Source organism: Lonchura striata, chromosome 3 (genome assembly GCF_050655825.1).
Source record: "Lonchura striata isolate lonStrDom1 chromosome 3, ASM5065582v1, whole genome shotgun sequence".
NCBI classification, from domain to species: Eukaryota; Metazoa; Chordata; class Aves; order Passeriformes; family Estrildidae; genus Lonchura; species Lonchura striata.
In genome coordinates this window covers 60,367,252-60,384,315 of record NC_140705.1, presented here as the reverse complement: position 1 = coordinate 60,384,315, position 17,064 = coordinate 60,367,252, and the positions used below count along the sequence as shown (strand labels likewise).

General features: G+C 37.1%; 1 protein-coding gene across 4 annotated transcripts in view; it reads right to left on the bottom strand.

Annotated features, from left to right (window-relative positions):
- Positions 1-4,358: 4,358 nt before the first annotated feature.
- SNX9 (sorting nexin 9) overlaps positions 4,359-17,064 on the bottom strand; it is an 81,548-nt gene continuing 68,842 nt past the window's right edge. For all 4 annotated transcript variants that reach the window (XM_085575262.1, XM_085575261.1, XM_021532100.4 and 1 more), the window contains 6 exons: positions 16,836-16,913; positions 11,793-11,869; positions 10,699-10,788; positions 9,187-9,301; positions 7,763-7,854; positions 4,359-6,458 (listed from right to left, as the gene is read on the bottom strand). In XM_085575262.1, the coding sequence (XP_085431388.1) occupies positions 6,411-6,458; positions 7,763-7,854; positions 9,187-9,301; positions 10,699-10,788; positions 11,793-11,869; positions 16,836-16,913 (500 nt within the window). In that variant the 3' untranslated portion in view covers positions 4,359-6,410. The remainder of the gene's footprint in view (positions 6,459-7,762; positions 7,855-9,186; positions 9,302-10,698; positions 10,789-11,792; positions 11,870-16,835; positions 16,914-17,064) is intronic.

The window sequence follows — 17,064 nt, the reverse complement described above, 5'->3', positions numbered from 1 at the left end:
ATTAGTCAAAACTAGTAAACAGTTAGAAAAATGACCCTCACCCCTGTTTGGCCCTTACTTTTGAGGCAGCTTTTCCTTTTCCAAGAGTTAACTTGATGAGTTACTGGATACACTAAACGTGACAAGATTCTGTGTTTAGCTTGGAATTTGATTAAAGATAATAAAGATAATAAAATATAGATAGATGAAGTTTGGATAAACAGCATCACTCTCATTTTGGACTTTGTTTCCAGCTTGTCATTGGACATTATAGTGACATATTTAAAAACCCCAACCAAACACAAGGTTTGGATTCTCATATAAGAATTTTAAGGGACTTTAAGAAATGTCAGTGTTTATTTCAGATTTGTAGTACTGCTGTGAGTGCTGATAGTATTGAAGGGGGTGCTGTGCTTACCAAAGCTCTCACAAGAGTCTTATAAAATGGCAAGAACATACCAGCAATGACCCTCTCCTGCCCTACAGCAGATACAGGGTCTCAGAGATGCCAACAAAGTGAATGTAGTGCAATGTATGTCAGAAGTGCAATAAATTTTGATGGGTCCAAAAAGGTCTTGATGAGCAGGCAATGCACAAGGATCATATGGGAACAGGGAGATACTCTTCCTCCAAAATACGAAGCAGAAAACTGAACATGATGAAAGTGATACATTTATCTTTTCATTTAATAGGATTAAGAGATCAACTTCTATCTAGATTTACATATATTACAAAGAATTTGTGTTTCTTGAACTGTATCTGAAATGGTAATATTATTTGCAAATTATTTTACATAATTACTATTCCAAATAATTCATAGTCCTAGAAACTGCTACTACTCGTTATACCAAGGGCTATAGAATACAACAGCTAGGACCTTAACAAACCTAAATATTGATATAATTACAGATTAAATGAAGGCTGATATTTAGCTTTGCCATTGGAAGTACTGTTATATTTAGTATCCAGTTTCATCCACAACTGTTTTTGTTTTCTTTCTTTAAACAGACTGGTTTTCTTCAATATACTGTTATAAATGGGTCACAAATAAAAGGCTTGTGTTGTCTGCCAATTTATTATTGCCCTGTTTTCAACCCCTTTATCCTCTCCTTTGCTATCAAAAGGAAGAGAGCATGTTATTTACAATCCTCATTCTATAAACTTCAGTCTGCTGTCCCACTATTTTTGTGTCTCCTGTGAGTGATCAAACTCATTAGTCATTGAGGCATCACATAATCACACAGGTGGGTGTGATGGAATGCTCTGACAAGCAATTTAATAGGGACAGGTCAATAACTAAAGTCAAATAACTAAAATACAATTCAAAATAAAGCAAATCACTTAAAACTGCTTTTTAAAAAGTCCCACAATCTTTCTATATTTTCTGTTATTTTTTAAATCCTTTTGTTTGTTATTCTTCTAAGATAACCTCTAACCTCTTGGAGCTAGCAACTTAATTACATCTTTAGAAATACATACTTTTTAGGAAAACAGTTAATCAAATATTTGGAGTTTTTGGGAATGACATTTCACAAAACTAAAAACCACTGAAAAGTAACAATTTTAGATTGAGATCTACTGAGATTTAATTGCAACAGAAGGCAATGTGAATTAAAAGTGACCTTGAACTGACAAATGTGTGCTATGACAAGTTTATTAGCAAATTTACTTAAAAAATTAATAGTTGTTGAAGATGGTAGGTATAAAAGGGTAGCAGAAGTCTGTTGCTAACAGAAAATAATAAGTATTACATGCAGTCTTGCTTCAGCCCTGACAGAAGTCTGTGACATACAAAAATGTATTTTAACGGAATACAGGCACAGGTTAGAATAAGGGAAGAACAATATTTAGTAAAAATGAGAAAGATGGCTTCAGATAGACAGCATCAGTTCAAAGAAACTAATAAATCCTATTGTGAAGCAATCAGTTTTTAAATCTGTAAATGAGAAGAACCTAGAATTCAGAAAGTTCAGCAGGAAGGCAGTAAGAATACTAGCTGGAATCAGAAGGAACACAAAAAATTTAGGATAGTTTAAAAAAATCTGGCCAATCAGGAAAGATTAAAAGGCCCAGAAGATTAAAAATAGGCAAACACATTCTTTATAGGACAAAGAAATTAAGCCAGTTTAAATTCAGTATCCTAAAGATACTGCAAAATCTCAGAGTCACAACTCAAGTGCAAAGAGCCGGAGGGAAAAAAAAAAGGGAAAAACCAGCTAATCCAAGCTGTGACTCAGATGTTCTTTAAAACAGCATGGGTGTAACTGACATTGCCACGTGACAGAATGGGTGGATTGGTCACCAGCCAACCAATATATTTCTAATTCTATAAGGTTGTTTTTGTTAGGGCTGTTTAGACAGGAAAAGAGGTTTTTTTCTGCTCAAGTGGTTACCTTAGGTGCGGAAGAGTTACAGGAAAGTACGTGAAAAAAACCACTCACCAAAGACCCCCTTGCCCCTTGCCAACTAAGCAGCCTCTGCCTGGTGCATGCACACGTCTTCATGGGAAGCCCTACAAAAGGCAGAAGCAGTAGTGGCAGGACACTTGCCTAGTGAACGCTTTCCTTGCTGCTGAATTGCACTTCCTGAGGCTGTGGAGGGAGTAATTTTGGCCAGTCCAGACTGGCAGTGTCTGGTGTATGTCAAACTCAGCCACAGTACAAGAGCTGCAGCTTTTCCTTTGCGAGAGTTGCCCTTACAAGTCTGTTAGTCTGAATTCCTTCTAAGAGCCTGAACTAGTCTAATTTTGGTAACAGTAAAATTGATGTATTACTTAATTCGGATTTACAGAATTGAGTGTATGTTTATCAGAGTCCAGGACATCCCCTCTGGCTGTCCTGGCTGTCTCAAGACCCTGGCAGGGGTCTTGGAGACCTTGGCAAGAAGTCAAAAACAGCTGTGGCTTCAATTTTAGCCTGTGGAAAAAGCTGTCAATTTTGTATGAGGAATTACAAGTCACAAGGGTTTTAGTAGTGTGATATTTGAACCAACACAGGGTGGAAAAGTTGAATTTTGGGATTTTTACAATGGGGTTCAAGTCAGTACAAGATGGAGGAACTTGGGTGCGTCCTAGCCTTCTCCTTTGTCTTGTCCTCCACGACTTGGTGTGATGGTGGCACTTTGCTATTAGTTTGAGATTCACGGTCTAACATAGGTGATGGGAATTGGCAAATAAATTGTAAACATACTCACGTAGTTTTGAGTATATAAGGTGGGAGCCGCTCAAGGCTTGGGGGTAGATGGCCATGGCTTCCTTTCTGGATATACCTCAGCAGGTCAGAGAAAGAATGTTATAGATAAGAAAAAATAAACAACCTTGAAAGCACAACTGGACGCATTCCAGGCTCCTTCTTTGACTGCATCGGACTAGGGAACATAGACTCTACGATCTCTTGGGGTCATCCTGACCATCGGAACACTGAGAGAAATCAACATATGTTATGGTAGAACTTTCTCAATTATCTTGTCATAGAAAACAGAAATTGCTCAAGAGTGTAAAAATTTCCAGACTCACATGAAGTTAGGTCTTATTGAAGAACTCTCTAATTGCAGTCAACAGTACACCTCCAAAACCACACCCTGTCACAGAGTCTGCTGCTGCAGTCTAATATCATGTTAGACTGCCAACAAGAAATGCAGGTATCCTTCCTCTCTGTACAGCTATATTTTTATTTTTAAAAAATGGATGTAGTTGCAGTAACAGAATATGCAATTAATGTATAAAGTTAAACCAAACAGCTTGGGCAGTTGATGTCTTTTATGAAGTCACTGGGCTAATGCCAGTGTTTGGCTCTCCCTGGAAGGAAAACATAAGCCAGGAAACAGTAGTAAGACTTGTTGATGCTGCAGACACTAATTATTCAGCAATGACAAACAAAACACAGGATAGCACTGCTCAAGCCTTGCACTAACTTGCTATTTCTGTTTTATGACTACATCTTTAGTGTGTACATTTTCTGTTTCTCCCAACTCATACTATTAAATGATGTCACTATTCATGTCTAATTTAAAAAACAAGTATCAAAGACAATCAAATTTCTATTCTGGGTAAACACCATGCTGACACAAAGCCAGGAATACAGAGTAGCACTGTGCTCTACTACTTATTTGCAGTCAGGAGGGTTCCATCAACCATGAGCTGGACTGACCTGAATAAAGAAAGCTTACAACATATGCATAGCCTTTTCTGGTTTGCAGTCACTAGCAGTATTATACCATCCAGTTGGGATGCCTGCTTTATGGAAGACACATGGATGCTTCCTCATTCCTGAGCTGGCCCGTGTAAGCTGGTGAAAAGCTACCTGCAGGATTTGCCTAATACTGCATTCAACCTGTTAAAAACCAACATGATGATTAAAAAAAAATAAAAGATAAAATAGTCTGGTGGATATACATAAATATTTATTATCAGTTTAACTTCATTGTACTAGAAATCTTTAAACAGTTTGTTGTTTTCGGGTTTTTTGCGTTTTTTTTTTTTTTTGTTTGTTTGGTTGGTTTTTTTTTTGCCAAAATGTTGCATCTGACACAGTTGCTACTGTCATAGCCTTCCCTACACTGGGAATGCAGAGCTTACACTTAAGATTCCAAAACAATCTATTCAAGATAAAGAGCTTTCAACTTTAGTGCATATGGAGCTATTTAAGGATTGGTAAAAAGAACCCCCTTCCTCCTCCCAAATGAAGAGTCTGTTACAAAGAGATTTCATTACCAAAAAGTGAATATACAAATGCTAAAAAAATGCTGGCTTGAAAAAGTGATTTCAGAATTTACTGTACACATTGTAACAATTTATTATATAAGCTGCTTCTACATGCAAGCAGATCTTACATTTGGTGTAAAACATTTATACACATTCTTTACAATTTGTACATATTTAAATGGCTGTATCAAACAACACTGCACTATGGAATTTTGGAAGCAAACTAAAATTGGGAGAAGAAAAAGACAAGGTTTATAAAAGGTGAACAAAACTCATGACACTGAGAAGCATCTAGACTTAGGCTTAGTCTGGTTTGGTTTGGTTTCAGGTTATTCAGGCAGACCCAGATTTTCCTTCTAGCACAGAAATGTAACACCAATGCAAAACAGAGTAAGGCAACTATTGAACTGGCAGACTGTACCCGTCACTTAGAATGGCTTATTGGTAAAATGCCTTTTTTTTAAACTAAAATATTTATTTTCTAGGCACATTCTAGTAGAAACTGCGTTTTGGCTTTCCTGCTTGCTTATGGCAAGAAATTAATTACTGTACTTGGTGCCCATTGTGATCACAGTTGATGGTGACTTTTTTTGGTTTGATTCTGTGAAAAGCCAAGGCCTCAAATGGTATTTCAGTAGTATGGAGGAGGATACTGAGTCACTTGATAAAAGATGATGCTCAAAGAACAGAGTTTGTGTAATAACTAATGATGTTATTCAGTACTTTTGTTGCCTTTGAGTTTGCATTAGAAGGCAACAAAAAGTTAACCTGAACCAATAGCACGCCCTACTACTACATGAAGACCTGAGCTTAATTGGAATTTGGGGATGTCTACTAGTTGGGGTTAGATGTGGCATTGTCCCCTCTGCTGAAACACTACAAACTGTCAGAGGGGAAGCTGGCCCTGTACAGCACTGAGAAACATCAGTGCCTTATGGCATGACATTGGGGGTGTCAAAGTGCTGGTATGGAAAACTATTTTTCACACTTTCCTGAATGGCTCGTTCCTTGTTTGGACTTTGTCTTCTTACACAGTGCATAGTGAAAAAGTGAGCCTGACATAAGCTCTGAGGTGATGCGCCACAAGAACTAGATTTAGTTAGAAGGAAAAAGAAGAGAGGGAAGAATGATTTATATTTACCAGAAGTCATACTGAGAGCAGGATGCCATGGCTGCATATGGGAAGAAAAACTTAAGAACAAAGCATTCATTCAGGAGATTATCACAACCATGTGCCAGAAACATACATGAATATAATTCCTCCTGGTTACTGAATTGCTGGAGAGCTCAACTGAATATAATGAGTATTAGGTCAACTTCTTAAGTTTGTCTGCTTTCCCATTTAGAAAAAAAGCTACAAATGCATCGCTCTGGTGTGGATCCACAATTTTTGGAAGAACATCTGACAAACAAGTCTTTGTGAAGTCCATGGCAACATATCAGTTTGATAATTTAGATCCCTATAACTGACAGCATTACACAGCTGTTTTAATTTAAATAATGATAAAACAAATGGGAGAGCCTTCAAGACAGAAAAGCCTTATTGTATGACTTAGGTCAATAAAGTAAAATTTGAAATAATACTTTTTTTTGCAACTGATTCTTGTTGGTTTGGGGTTTTTTGGGTTTTGTTTTTTTTTTGCAAAGGCTAATAACTTTTTATTAGCATTGCCCCCACATCAGAAAAGCACTTTGGAGTTGTTCTATATTGTTGAATACTTCTTATTCTCTACATCACAGGAAAGCGGCTGAGTGCCTGCCTCAGCTTCTGTGCAATCTGAAACAAAGAAACAGAAGATATTTAATATGTAGTCACTTTACACTGTGCAGAAATATGATTTCAGGCTAAGAAATTAGGTGTTCCTTCATGTGATGAAAAACTGCAGGCATTACTTCAGATTTTGTGTATGCAGGACTCTCAAAATATTCCATGGTAACGACTTCTCATATATACACTTTATGCCTTGTTAATTTGGTACTTTCACTGCTCCAGTTGTTTTGGAGAAAACAGGGCTGTTATTCTGCCTGTCTAGCACTGCACTGCACCAGAGAGCTACAGGAACAGATTTTCCAGGAAGCCCACCTCCCTGCTGAAGCAAGGCTGAAATATCAAAACAGATGCACTGTGCACTCCCCACAGTTCTCATGGTAGCCATGACCCCACATGTGAACACTTACTGGGGGAGAAAGCATTGATAGAAGAAAACTGGTGAGGCTGCAACCAAGAAGGATTGAAATAGACTGGACAAGAGGCTGAATGATGGTAAGGGGCAACCTATGCCTAACCCCACCAGATGTGTCAAGCAAAGTAAGCAAAGTGACCTGATGGGGGACCTACAGTTATCACCCACTAAAGATAACTCTGAAGCTACACTGGCAATTTTTATAGCTGTGAAGGGGCACCAGTTACTTATGAGACTCCTTTTAGTGATAAAAGTCAGGCTGCAACACATTCAAACTCAAATGGTTTTACCAGGATATCATATTAGAAGTTTTGTTCTTGGTTTATTTTTAAAAATCACAAAGGATACATGCATTAGAACACTGTTAAATGAGAATTACAGTGGTAGAGAGAGTGCTCAGATTTAAAATATTTAATGTCACCTGAAACATTCCTGTCCCTCCTGCCCCACACTTGTATACATCAGACTTTAAATAACAAAAGCTTCCATTCTCACTCCCATCCTATGGGAGGAAAGTTTTGTTGAAATGTTTCATTGTTCTGTTCAGTGCAGCAGGCCTTGCTTGAACTAAATCAGAGAACTACAATTCTTTGTAACCCTAATACTGGCATTTGAGGGGAAGAAAAAAAATCAAGCTATCAACAATGTGGTTTCTGAACAGTGGTTCTTAGTTCTAATGGGTTTATTGTAACAATCATGTACCTAGGACAGTATCTATAGGAAAATATTATTTTAACTCACTCCGTCAGTTTTCAGGGTTCTTTCAATTCCTTTTACAAGTTTTTGTTCAATTCTTCAGATATCTGCTCTGTGGGAGCATGGATTAAACCCTGTATTTCCTGTAAAAGTAGCAGCAGAGTACATGCCAAGCAAACAGTGCTGAAGCCCTGTCCCTTACCGTTTCATAGAACTGTGCCTGCTGCTCCAAATAGAGACGAATGACGCTGTTGTAGTCATAGATCCGGTTACTGTGGAAGTGATTCATCTCAGCTGCAATCAGACCCAGGAGACAAATTATTTAACAGAAGCATTTATAATTAGGAACAGTTTCACTCAGTTCAAGTTAGTTACTCTGCAGCAAGCTCAGTGTCCAGCCCTACCAGCAGGGGAGGACTGTTCTCATGCTTCCACAACCTGTTCTGCCTGCAGCACCCAAGTTATAGTGGAACTGTTTGTCAGATTGGTAGCGCGTCAATTACACACCAACTTGGGAACTTCCTGGACAAAGCCAGGTTCTTGTATTGCAATACTCAGGTGCACAAAGATTCGATAAAAAATACAATCAGGATTTTCTTCTACTGTGGTAATTGTTCCTTCCTGAAGGGTTTCAAACAGAATTTTGGCTTGGACATTCAGATTTCTAAGGGTATAGCTATCAAGATGTAAGCCACAACTGTAAATACTTAGCTCAACAAAAAAGAACAAAAAAGATACAACCAGTAATGTGTGACTCCTTCTTGACTTACGCTGTTTCAATAGATACTTGAGAAACAGCATTACTGAATTTGTAACACCTTACACCAATTTCTACATCTCTTCTCAGATCACAGCTTATGGCTGAAAGAAGTTGTTAAATATGTTTTGGTATGTCAATGGAGGGAGAAAAAAAATGCTACATTGTAAAAGTCATCCTAGACGTCTCTTCCACAATTACCACACATAAAACACAATCCTCTTGCATCACTGTGACTAAGAGGAAGGAGATGGGGAGTTTTCTTGGTTGCTTTTAAAATCAATTTTGTGTGCTGCTCTGACTTCATCACATAACATATCAAGTACTCTTAGCTTTAAATCATCTAAAAATGATGCAACCCCCTCAGTAATCTTATTCAAGTCAGTAACAGGGTGCACTTAATGGCTTGATATCCTGCAGGACTGAGCCCTGACTCCTCACTTTGCCAATTTTTCTAGTGCGGTGTGCTACACCTTCTATTTAAAACACCTCTAACCTAAAGAGGAAAAAGATCATTCAAAACACATCCAGGATATAAAGATCTTATCAAAAAAAACCATGAATCTCAGCTGGGAGATGTATTATGTCTGATTAAACTAAAAGTCAGAAAAACACTTCTGCTAATGATGACCTGCTTTGTGCACCAGGGTCCATGTTTTTAATCTGAGATATTATCACTTCCAAAACAAAGTATCAGCCTGGGGAATTTCTTTTGGGGTTTTTAAACTGCATTTTCAAAATATGTGTCTTTTGCAACAGCAATGTGAGATTTAAAAAAAAAGGAGATGCAAAAATAACTGCAATTTAGAAAAACACAGAAGTCCTCCAGAAGTCTACAACACTGCCATTTAGCTCAAAATTTGGTTTACCTTGTAGTGCATAAGCCATGGTGCTCACACGTTTCACCATGTTCTGTTTGTCTTGTGGTGTTATTTTACTGGTTGCAACTAACTTGTCACTTTCCTTCACTCTTTCTATTGCTCCCTGTAGAAACAAAATGCAGAAAGATTAAAAGAGCAGTCAACTTAGGGGTGTTCATAGTAATCTAAAATGCCACTAGCTACATTTTGAGTTTGCATTCAGTACACGTATGTACGCAAAATGATCGATTCTGCCTTCTCACATTTTCATCCAAAGGTTGTTATTTCATTTTATTGATTCCAAGAGTCCTTGCAAACAAACACAGGCATGATCAGAATTATCAGCAAATTGTGTTTGGTACAGGCAATAATACACAAGGATATATACAAAAAGGACAAATGGACCAAGCTACAAATTGCAGATGACCAACATAACTGACATTCAAAAGCTCGTATAACCATCTTTGTACATTTTACAAGAGAAGGCAACATAACACTGTTTTTCAAGAGATTACAACTCATTGCAATGTATAGCCATTGATTCAGGAAAACCCTCGAGTCACACAAGTTACAAGCATAAAAAGATATGCCTCTCCTACACAATGCATTTGTGCCAAAAAACATGCAAGAGAATCTATTTACATGTCTCTTGGCAGTAGGCCTATGTTTCAAGTTTTAAAAACATTTCTTCTCCTTTTATGATATTTTCCCCCAATGATTCTGTGGGATGAGGGACTGCAAATGTCCTGAAGAAAGAATACACAAATCTGATATGCTTTCATCTTTGTTGCTCTCAGAAGTATATTCTAATATTCTTGTTTTATACATTTAATACTTCAAGTGATCAAAAATCCTAACCCCACATATTTGTGCACTTGTTTTAATACTTCACAATATTTTGTTTCCTTAAATACATTGCAGCAAACACATGATTGTAAGAAAAAATCTATGACCAAAAAAAAAAAAGGAAGACTATCCAAAACTACACACCATAGATTTTGTACTACAGAAAGCAAAATGGTTGGGTTTTGTTGCTGGTATTTTGTTCGGGTTTTTTTTCCCCAGAAATATGAGAGTTTAGCTCTGGTGTCTGGTTCTTGATATTAAAGAAACTTCAATGCAGTGCAATACTATTTATCACATATCAGCAAGCCAGCCACGCAAGTGAACATAAGTTTTCCTACAATACTCATATGGTTTTATGATCAACTATCACATAAGGCTCAAATATTACAAATTTACACTACTGCTATTCACCCCACTGGGACATGAAGTCAACCTGAAGAAAATCATGAACCTTCTACTGCTCTACTGTAGCAGAATGTCGTGATATCCTTGAAAGAATTTCTAGTTTTTCTTCCCTCTAAGTACTTTTCATTTTAAAAATCAACACACCAGTGTCACAGAAACTTACAGTGTTTCAGCAGCAGGGGCCAGGCTGCTGCACAAATGCAGGGTGCCATACCACTTTTGCTGCTGTCCCCACTGACTAGCCCTTAAAAAGAAAGGCCCTTGACATACCTTATGTGCTGCTATGATGTCAGGGAAGCAACCAAGAAATCCCTTATATTCATGATTTGTTTCCATCAAAAAGTGGAGATCTTTCTTTGGCTAATAAACAAAGCATAAGTGTAAGTAAATGTACCTGTGGCAAATTAACATCACAGAAAAGAAACTATGATGCCACAAAAGGGCAAAGGGGAAAAAAGGGAATGAAACAATTGAGAAAACCCAAAACAAAATATTAACTGTTTATGCAAGTTTTTCATAGATGAAAAGGGTTTTTTAAAAAATATAAGCTTTTTAGAACAAGTCACTGAGCACCATTGTGCAGATGCCTATGTTCTTTGTTTCATTTAACACTAGCTTGTGAAATGATGGGGTTTTGCCTTTTCACCCAAGAAGAGCTTCCAGTACAGTCTCTCATTACATATACAAACATGTACATGCACAGGTGCATCTCCTTAGTTGTCAATGTAGAAAGATGTTTTAAGAAATTTCAGACTCAACTTTGAGATAAAGAGGATCTGCATTTTGGAGACTTTAAGTATAACATGCTAAACATCAATTTTAAACATCAAATTGTGTTTCCAATACCAATCAAGGTTTATTTAAGCCAGACTTTTACTCAAGCAGGCAACTGCATGTCAAGGCAGTGAAGCAGGTTCAGTACACAGGTATTCCCCCACATGGAACAACAGCAAAATCTGGATCCTGTAGACATGTGGGGAATGAAGAGGGAAGGCAGAAACTCTTTCCTTGATTAAATATCATTCTTTTGTGTCAGTAATGAAGACAGTTCACAGACATAAAAAAATGAACATGTTTAAAGACCAAACAATCATTTTACTACTTTAGAAACCAGAAAGTGGGCTTTCTGACCAATAGAAATCACATCTCTGTTTGTCCTGTTTGCCCTCTCATCACATTCCCCCTGAGATGACACTGAGTAGAAAAGAAGATGAAAATGTAGTTAAAAGTGTTAACAGCAACTTAATTGGTCTATAGCACTAGCAGCTATGTTTTAATTGAAGAGGAAAAAAGAAAAGTCAGAAATAATCCAAATAGCTTATATGTTTGTACACACTACACCATTGCATTCATAATATTCCTACCTGATCTGCTACAAGACTGGCAATTTCTTCGTAAGTTTTCCCTGCTTCTGTTATTGCTCCATTGAGATCAGATTCTCCTAGAAGTAAACATCAGTGTGCTAATTACAGTAAGTCAATTACAACAAGAAACTTGCCTTGATTCAAGGCAAATGTATAAAATAGCCTAATAACAAATGGCTAGCCATCCCTTTATAACCAGCAGAAATAAAGAATTAAAAAAAATACATGAACGGAGGAAAACTGAAGGTCTTGTAGAAAATAAATGTTCTACCACAGTACTAGCACTACTTACTTCCACATTTAATAATTGTATGCAGTTTAAGTACACAGGTATTCCTCCACATGGGGCAACAGGAAATTTATCAGGATGGAAAGGAAGGAAGAATGAGGAGGGCTACAAAAGATGGACTGACAAAGCTGATGTGCTACTAGTCCTGAGCTCTCTGACAGTCCTGGACCATAACTGTTCAAAGGTCAGAGAAGCAAAAGGAGGCTCAAGTAACTTTTTTCCTTGACAACAAGACTTCTGATCCTTTAGGGAACTCTTAGATAATATTTTCAAGTTCTGTCAAAATCACTGGTTTTCAGAGTGAGTTTCTAACTTTCATCTTCATATGAAACAGATCAAAGGGCCCTGCAATCTATGCTTAACAATACAGACATCACTATAATTCCTAAGCTAGACAACACCACAAGCACTCAAAACACTGTATTACTAACAGGACAGGCTACATGGGACAAAGATGGAAACAAGCCTTACATTCTTGTAAGTTTCATGCCACTTCACCTTCCCATCCATGTTAGCTTGTCCAAAGCACGAAGTCAACAGTACAGAAAGCAAATTGAGGTAGAGAGTAGAAAGGCGAAGGTATAGTTTGCAGATGTCAAACTTCAGTTTAAGAAAAAAGAATTTTCTTATACTTTCAGACATGTCTTGCTATCAGGCAGTGGTTAGTCTTATCAACTTTTTGATTTTATTCTATAGATATTAATCAGTGACTTAATTGAAAAGTACCATAGATTTCATTAATGATTAATCTGAGCATTAAAGTATCTTATTTTACTACAACGTATGGTCTAATTTACATCAGAGATTTATTATCTAGGATTCCTTCATTTTAGCATGTCCTAAAGGAAACAAGGTAATGACTGAATGTTGCTTCAGTTCTATCAATCGATTCCTACTTTCCATTACATTGGTTTCATAAAGTCAAAAAGCTGTGAGGCAAAGTGACCAATCCTAAGAACTAATCAGTCCAGTAATAAAAACACTGCTAAACAAAACATTATTTTTCTCCTATTTTGGCCTGTTAGGATAAAATAAAAATAAAACCAACACTAATTCCTAGTGTGAGACTCACGAGGTACACAATTCATAACATATCTTTACCTTTCTTCACATCTTAAACAATTTTAAAAAATGGAGGGTGATCAATTTTACTATTTCTGGCTTAAGGCTTAAGTATTTTCAGTATTTCGGAATTCATTTATCTGCTCAGAAGTAACCTTGAAGTAACTGCTGCTTAGGCAACTGACTCCTAGATTAAAAAAAAAAAAAAGGAGGAAGAGTATGTATGTATATTTAAGTTGAACAACAAAACTTCTGTAGTCACTCAAAGAACCTTCATAGAGGTTCAAAGGATCTAGACAAACCCTCTCAAAACCAATCATCTTTAATTTTCAGTATTCTCAGCTTCTGAACAAATGTAAAGCTGGAAATTGCCTTTTTAACTCAGTCTGTGAAAGCTGAGTTGGGTCCCAGTGCAAGGATATATCAGGATGTCAGGGATTCTTTAATCAACGGAATAGCAGAAGCCCCAAATGTTGCTGACATTTATAACAAAATTATGTTGGTGTTGAGTACGTATATCCCCAGAAGAAACAGAGAGGGCCTATAAGCATTGACTGAAGGTAGCTATAAAAAGAGCAGTTAAAATGGCCAGTAATATTCCACAGATATTTCAACCCAACCAGAAGAAGAAATAGATATTTTCATTGATTTACAGGCTGCACATTGTCATAAGGAGATGAAGAAAGAAGTAAAACTATTGAGGAGCCTTTTGGAGATGTTTAATAGAACATCTCTTAGTAGTTCAACTGCTTGGTAAATGCCAGTGATAATCATTTCAGAAGGAATACACCAGACATATTGGGGGAACTAATACTCCAAGTCTTGACTGGAACAGATGAATTTTTTTTGTCAAGAAATAATTTTGTTTTCTTTTAAAAGTACATTTTAATATAATTCAGTAGGGAAAATCACAAAGTTTGGTTTACTAGCAGCAAATACTAGCAGCAAAGCTTTGCTTGATAAGTACACCTCAGACTGATATATTCAGCACACAAGCAGCTTGTAAAGCAGGATTTGCCTGTTGCTAGCTGACAGGATAGCAAAACTTGCGTGTAACTGCCTAACAGAATTCCTGAGGGGTGATGTAGGATTAGGAGATCTTACTATGGTTGAATGGCATACCAGTCATTCACATTTTCTTAATATAGGAGAAAGACTCCTCCAGATTTGGTGCCGCAAAAGAAGCCATGCTATTTGGGGCTGTGTTAACCTTAGAGCATCCTGTGACACAGTAACATAGGCAACATATTGCCAGGCTGCAGGATACTTCCAGGCATGTTCTGGTACTGTCCAATATGCATTTTTGGACCAGGATCATGTTTGCAAAGTGCACATTCTTAGAACCAACTGGACAATACATAAGCCCATAGCCAAGTTAAATCAGAATCTCTCAGTGTGTCCTTAATAATTTTAAAGGTACCCTTGCCTCTGCAAATATTCCCTAACACACACTAGCACTGTACCATGAGAAGGAGCTAGAATGAGTCAGATTAACAAGTGTATCTTGCCTGGTGAAACCTTAAATATTTTAGGCTAGAAATTAGGAGAGAAGGCAGTAGACATCACTACACAAAGCTTTGCAGAGCAAGCAGGCATCACTGATGAAAGTGGTACAGGCAAAAAGACACATCCTATCCTAACTATGCAAATGAACCAACTAACAGTAAATGCAGTATGTCAGAAGTCAGCTACCAGTAGCTAGAAATGTTTTTGTCATCAAATCAGTCATTGCAATCATCAGAGGCCTATATACTTAAACTTTCAGAACACTAGTATTACAAAAAATATAAAAAACCAACCCAACCAAATAAAAAAAAAACAAGGATGAAGAGATTCATCTCCCAGCAGAAACTGAACAGTGTCCTTAAGCATGGCTGAATGAGCCATTCCTATTTACTGACAGTCCAGAAAAATTATACATCATACTCATCCTAGCTACTACTTCTTCATTGGAAGCAATGTCTTTTATATACTGAGATCTGGAAAGCTGTGCCCTATCAGTTTAAATCCAGGTGCTTACATCTCTTGCAGAGAGTCTGTTTAATCCACAGATCTGTACCTGATGGAATGATCATGAGAATCCATACATAAGCAGCAGGCAAGATAGACTGAGACAAGCAGTGATTAAGCCATTTAAAGCCACATCTGCATCTTACTTGCTCTCTCTTCCTGGGAACTCAAATTAAAATAAAAGAATCCCATCTATTATTAATTTGGAAATAATATAAGGGCACAAGTTATTGAACAGAGCAAAACGTGGAATCAAGACAAAGGCATCTGTAGGAAGGGTATTTGTCTCAACAAGATATGTCAAGCTATGACTGGGCAGAAAGCAGAGAGACATACTTGTCTTGTTCCCAAACTATCATAGGATCAATTTTTTCATACCATTCAAAGATGCTGGAAATCAAATCAAAACTCTCCTTTCTAAGGCTGATCTGCAATTTTATGACATACTGTTTTCCTTTACCCTGGCAAAAGAATGTGCTAGACCCCAATCAATTTTCAGTCCTTTCCAAAGACTTCTTGCTACAGATTTTATCCAGGCAGGATTTACAGTTTTCTAACCCATGCTAAGAATACATAATCATGCAAATCCCCTATTTCATTTTCACATCCAAAAGTGACTTTTTAGGCAATATGCTATGCTCAATTCTATCTAGGCAGTCGTCCTGTTGAAGTACAGGACACAGATGAGAAGAAGCTATGGGGACAGTGCCTATTTCCAATACTTCCAGCAGCAGAGAATCTATGTTTCAAAAGGTTGCATTTTAGTACATCATTTATGGGGCAAAATGTTTTAAGATTTTAAACCAAGAGATAAATGAATAGTCAGAGTACGTACTGGTCAACTAAAATTTCTAAGATTTTTTCTAAGGAAACATTTCAGGAAGCTTCTATGCTATAGCATTTAAGGTTTTAGAACACAGTAATTTTGCTATCAAGTATAGAAAGAAAAAAAACCAAAACCTCAGACACCTTTGAAAGGAGACTCTCGGGGAAAACTGACTCAGCAGACACCCTCTATATGAAGAAATATTTTCCAGTTGTCTGGAAAACTTCAATAGCACTTAACATATTTTAAATTTGGTTTAAGATGATATTTTAGGAAAACTTTGAGCAATTTATGATCTCCTTTTCCCTCCCACAACTTTAATACCTAACATGACATGCTCTTTTTCAGGGCTCTTGAAGGAGAAGCAAAGGTGAAGGACAAGAAAAAGCTACAGTAGCCAACCCTCCAGCCTACATAATGGATTATAAAACATTGTAGTAAATTCTCCATCACCATGTGGAGTAGTTGTATCATGAAGTCGCACAATAGTTCTGTGACAGCTATTTTCAAGGCCCCATTTTCTCTCCTTTCCCTTTGATACCACAAAAATGCTACAGCATGTTTGGTTGGTTAGGTCAGTCACCAGATTATATATTAAGAGACCAAACTAAACTCTTCCACCATCACCAACCCACCACAGGATTGTACAGTGAGAGAAAACAAGATTATTGCAGACTAGAAAATAAAAACCCCATAACATACACAAAAGAAAGGTTTCAGATTTTTTTTCAGAACCATGTTTGACATCTAAATCTTAAAGAGGAAAGCATTAACATCTTCAGAAAAAAAAAAATGTGGCATGATGTAATTAAAATACCTCTTTTTAAGCAAAGTACAAATGAAACTATAGAAATACCTTGGTATCCACTAGTGCTAAAGACCAGTGCCAGGCTCTGCAATGCTTTTCCTATCTTCTGGTATTCCTTGGGTAGTGCTGAAAGTGGGAAAAGGATGAGGAAAAGAGGGGAAACAAAAGCAAAAAACCAACATGGGTAAGTGAGACTAAATCTGCAGCATTTCCAAAACTTGGTGAAGCAGATGTCAAAAACAACTAGATTTTACATTTTCCCTAGTGACACATTTAC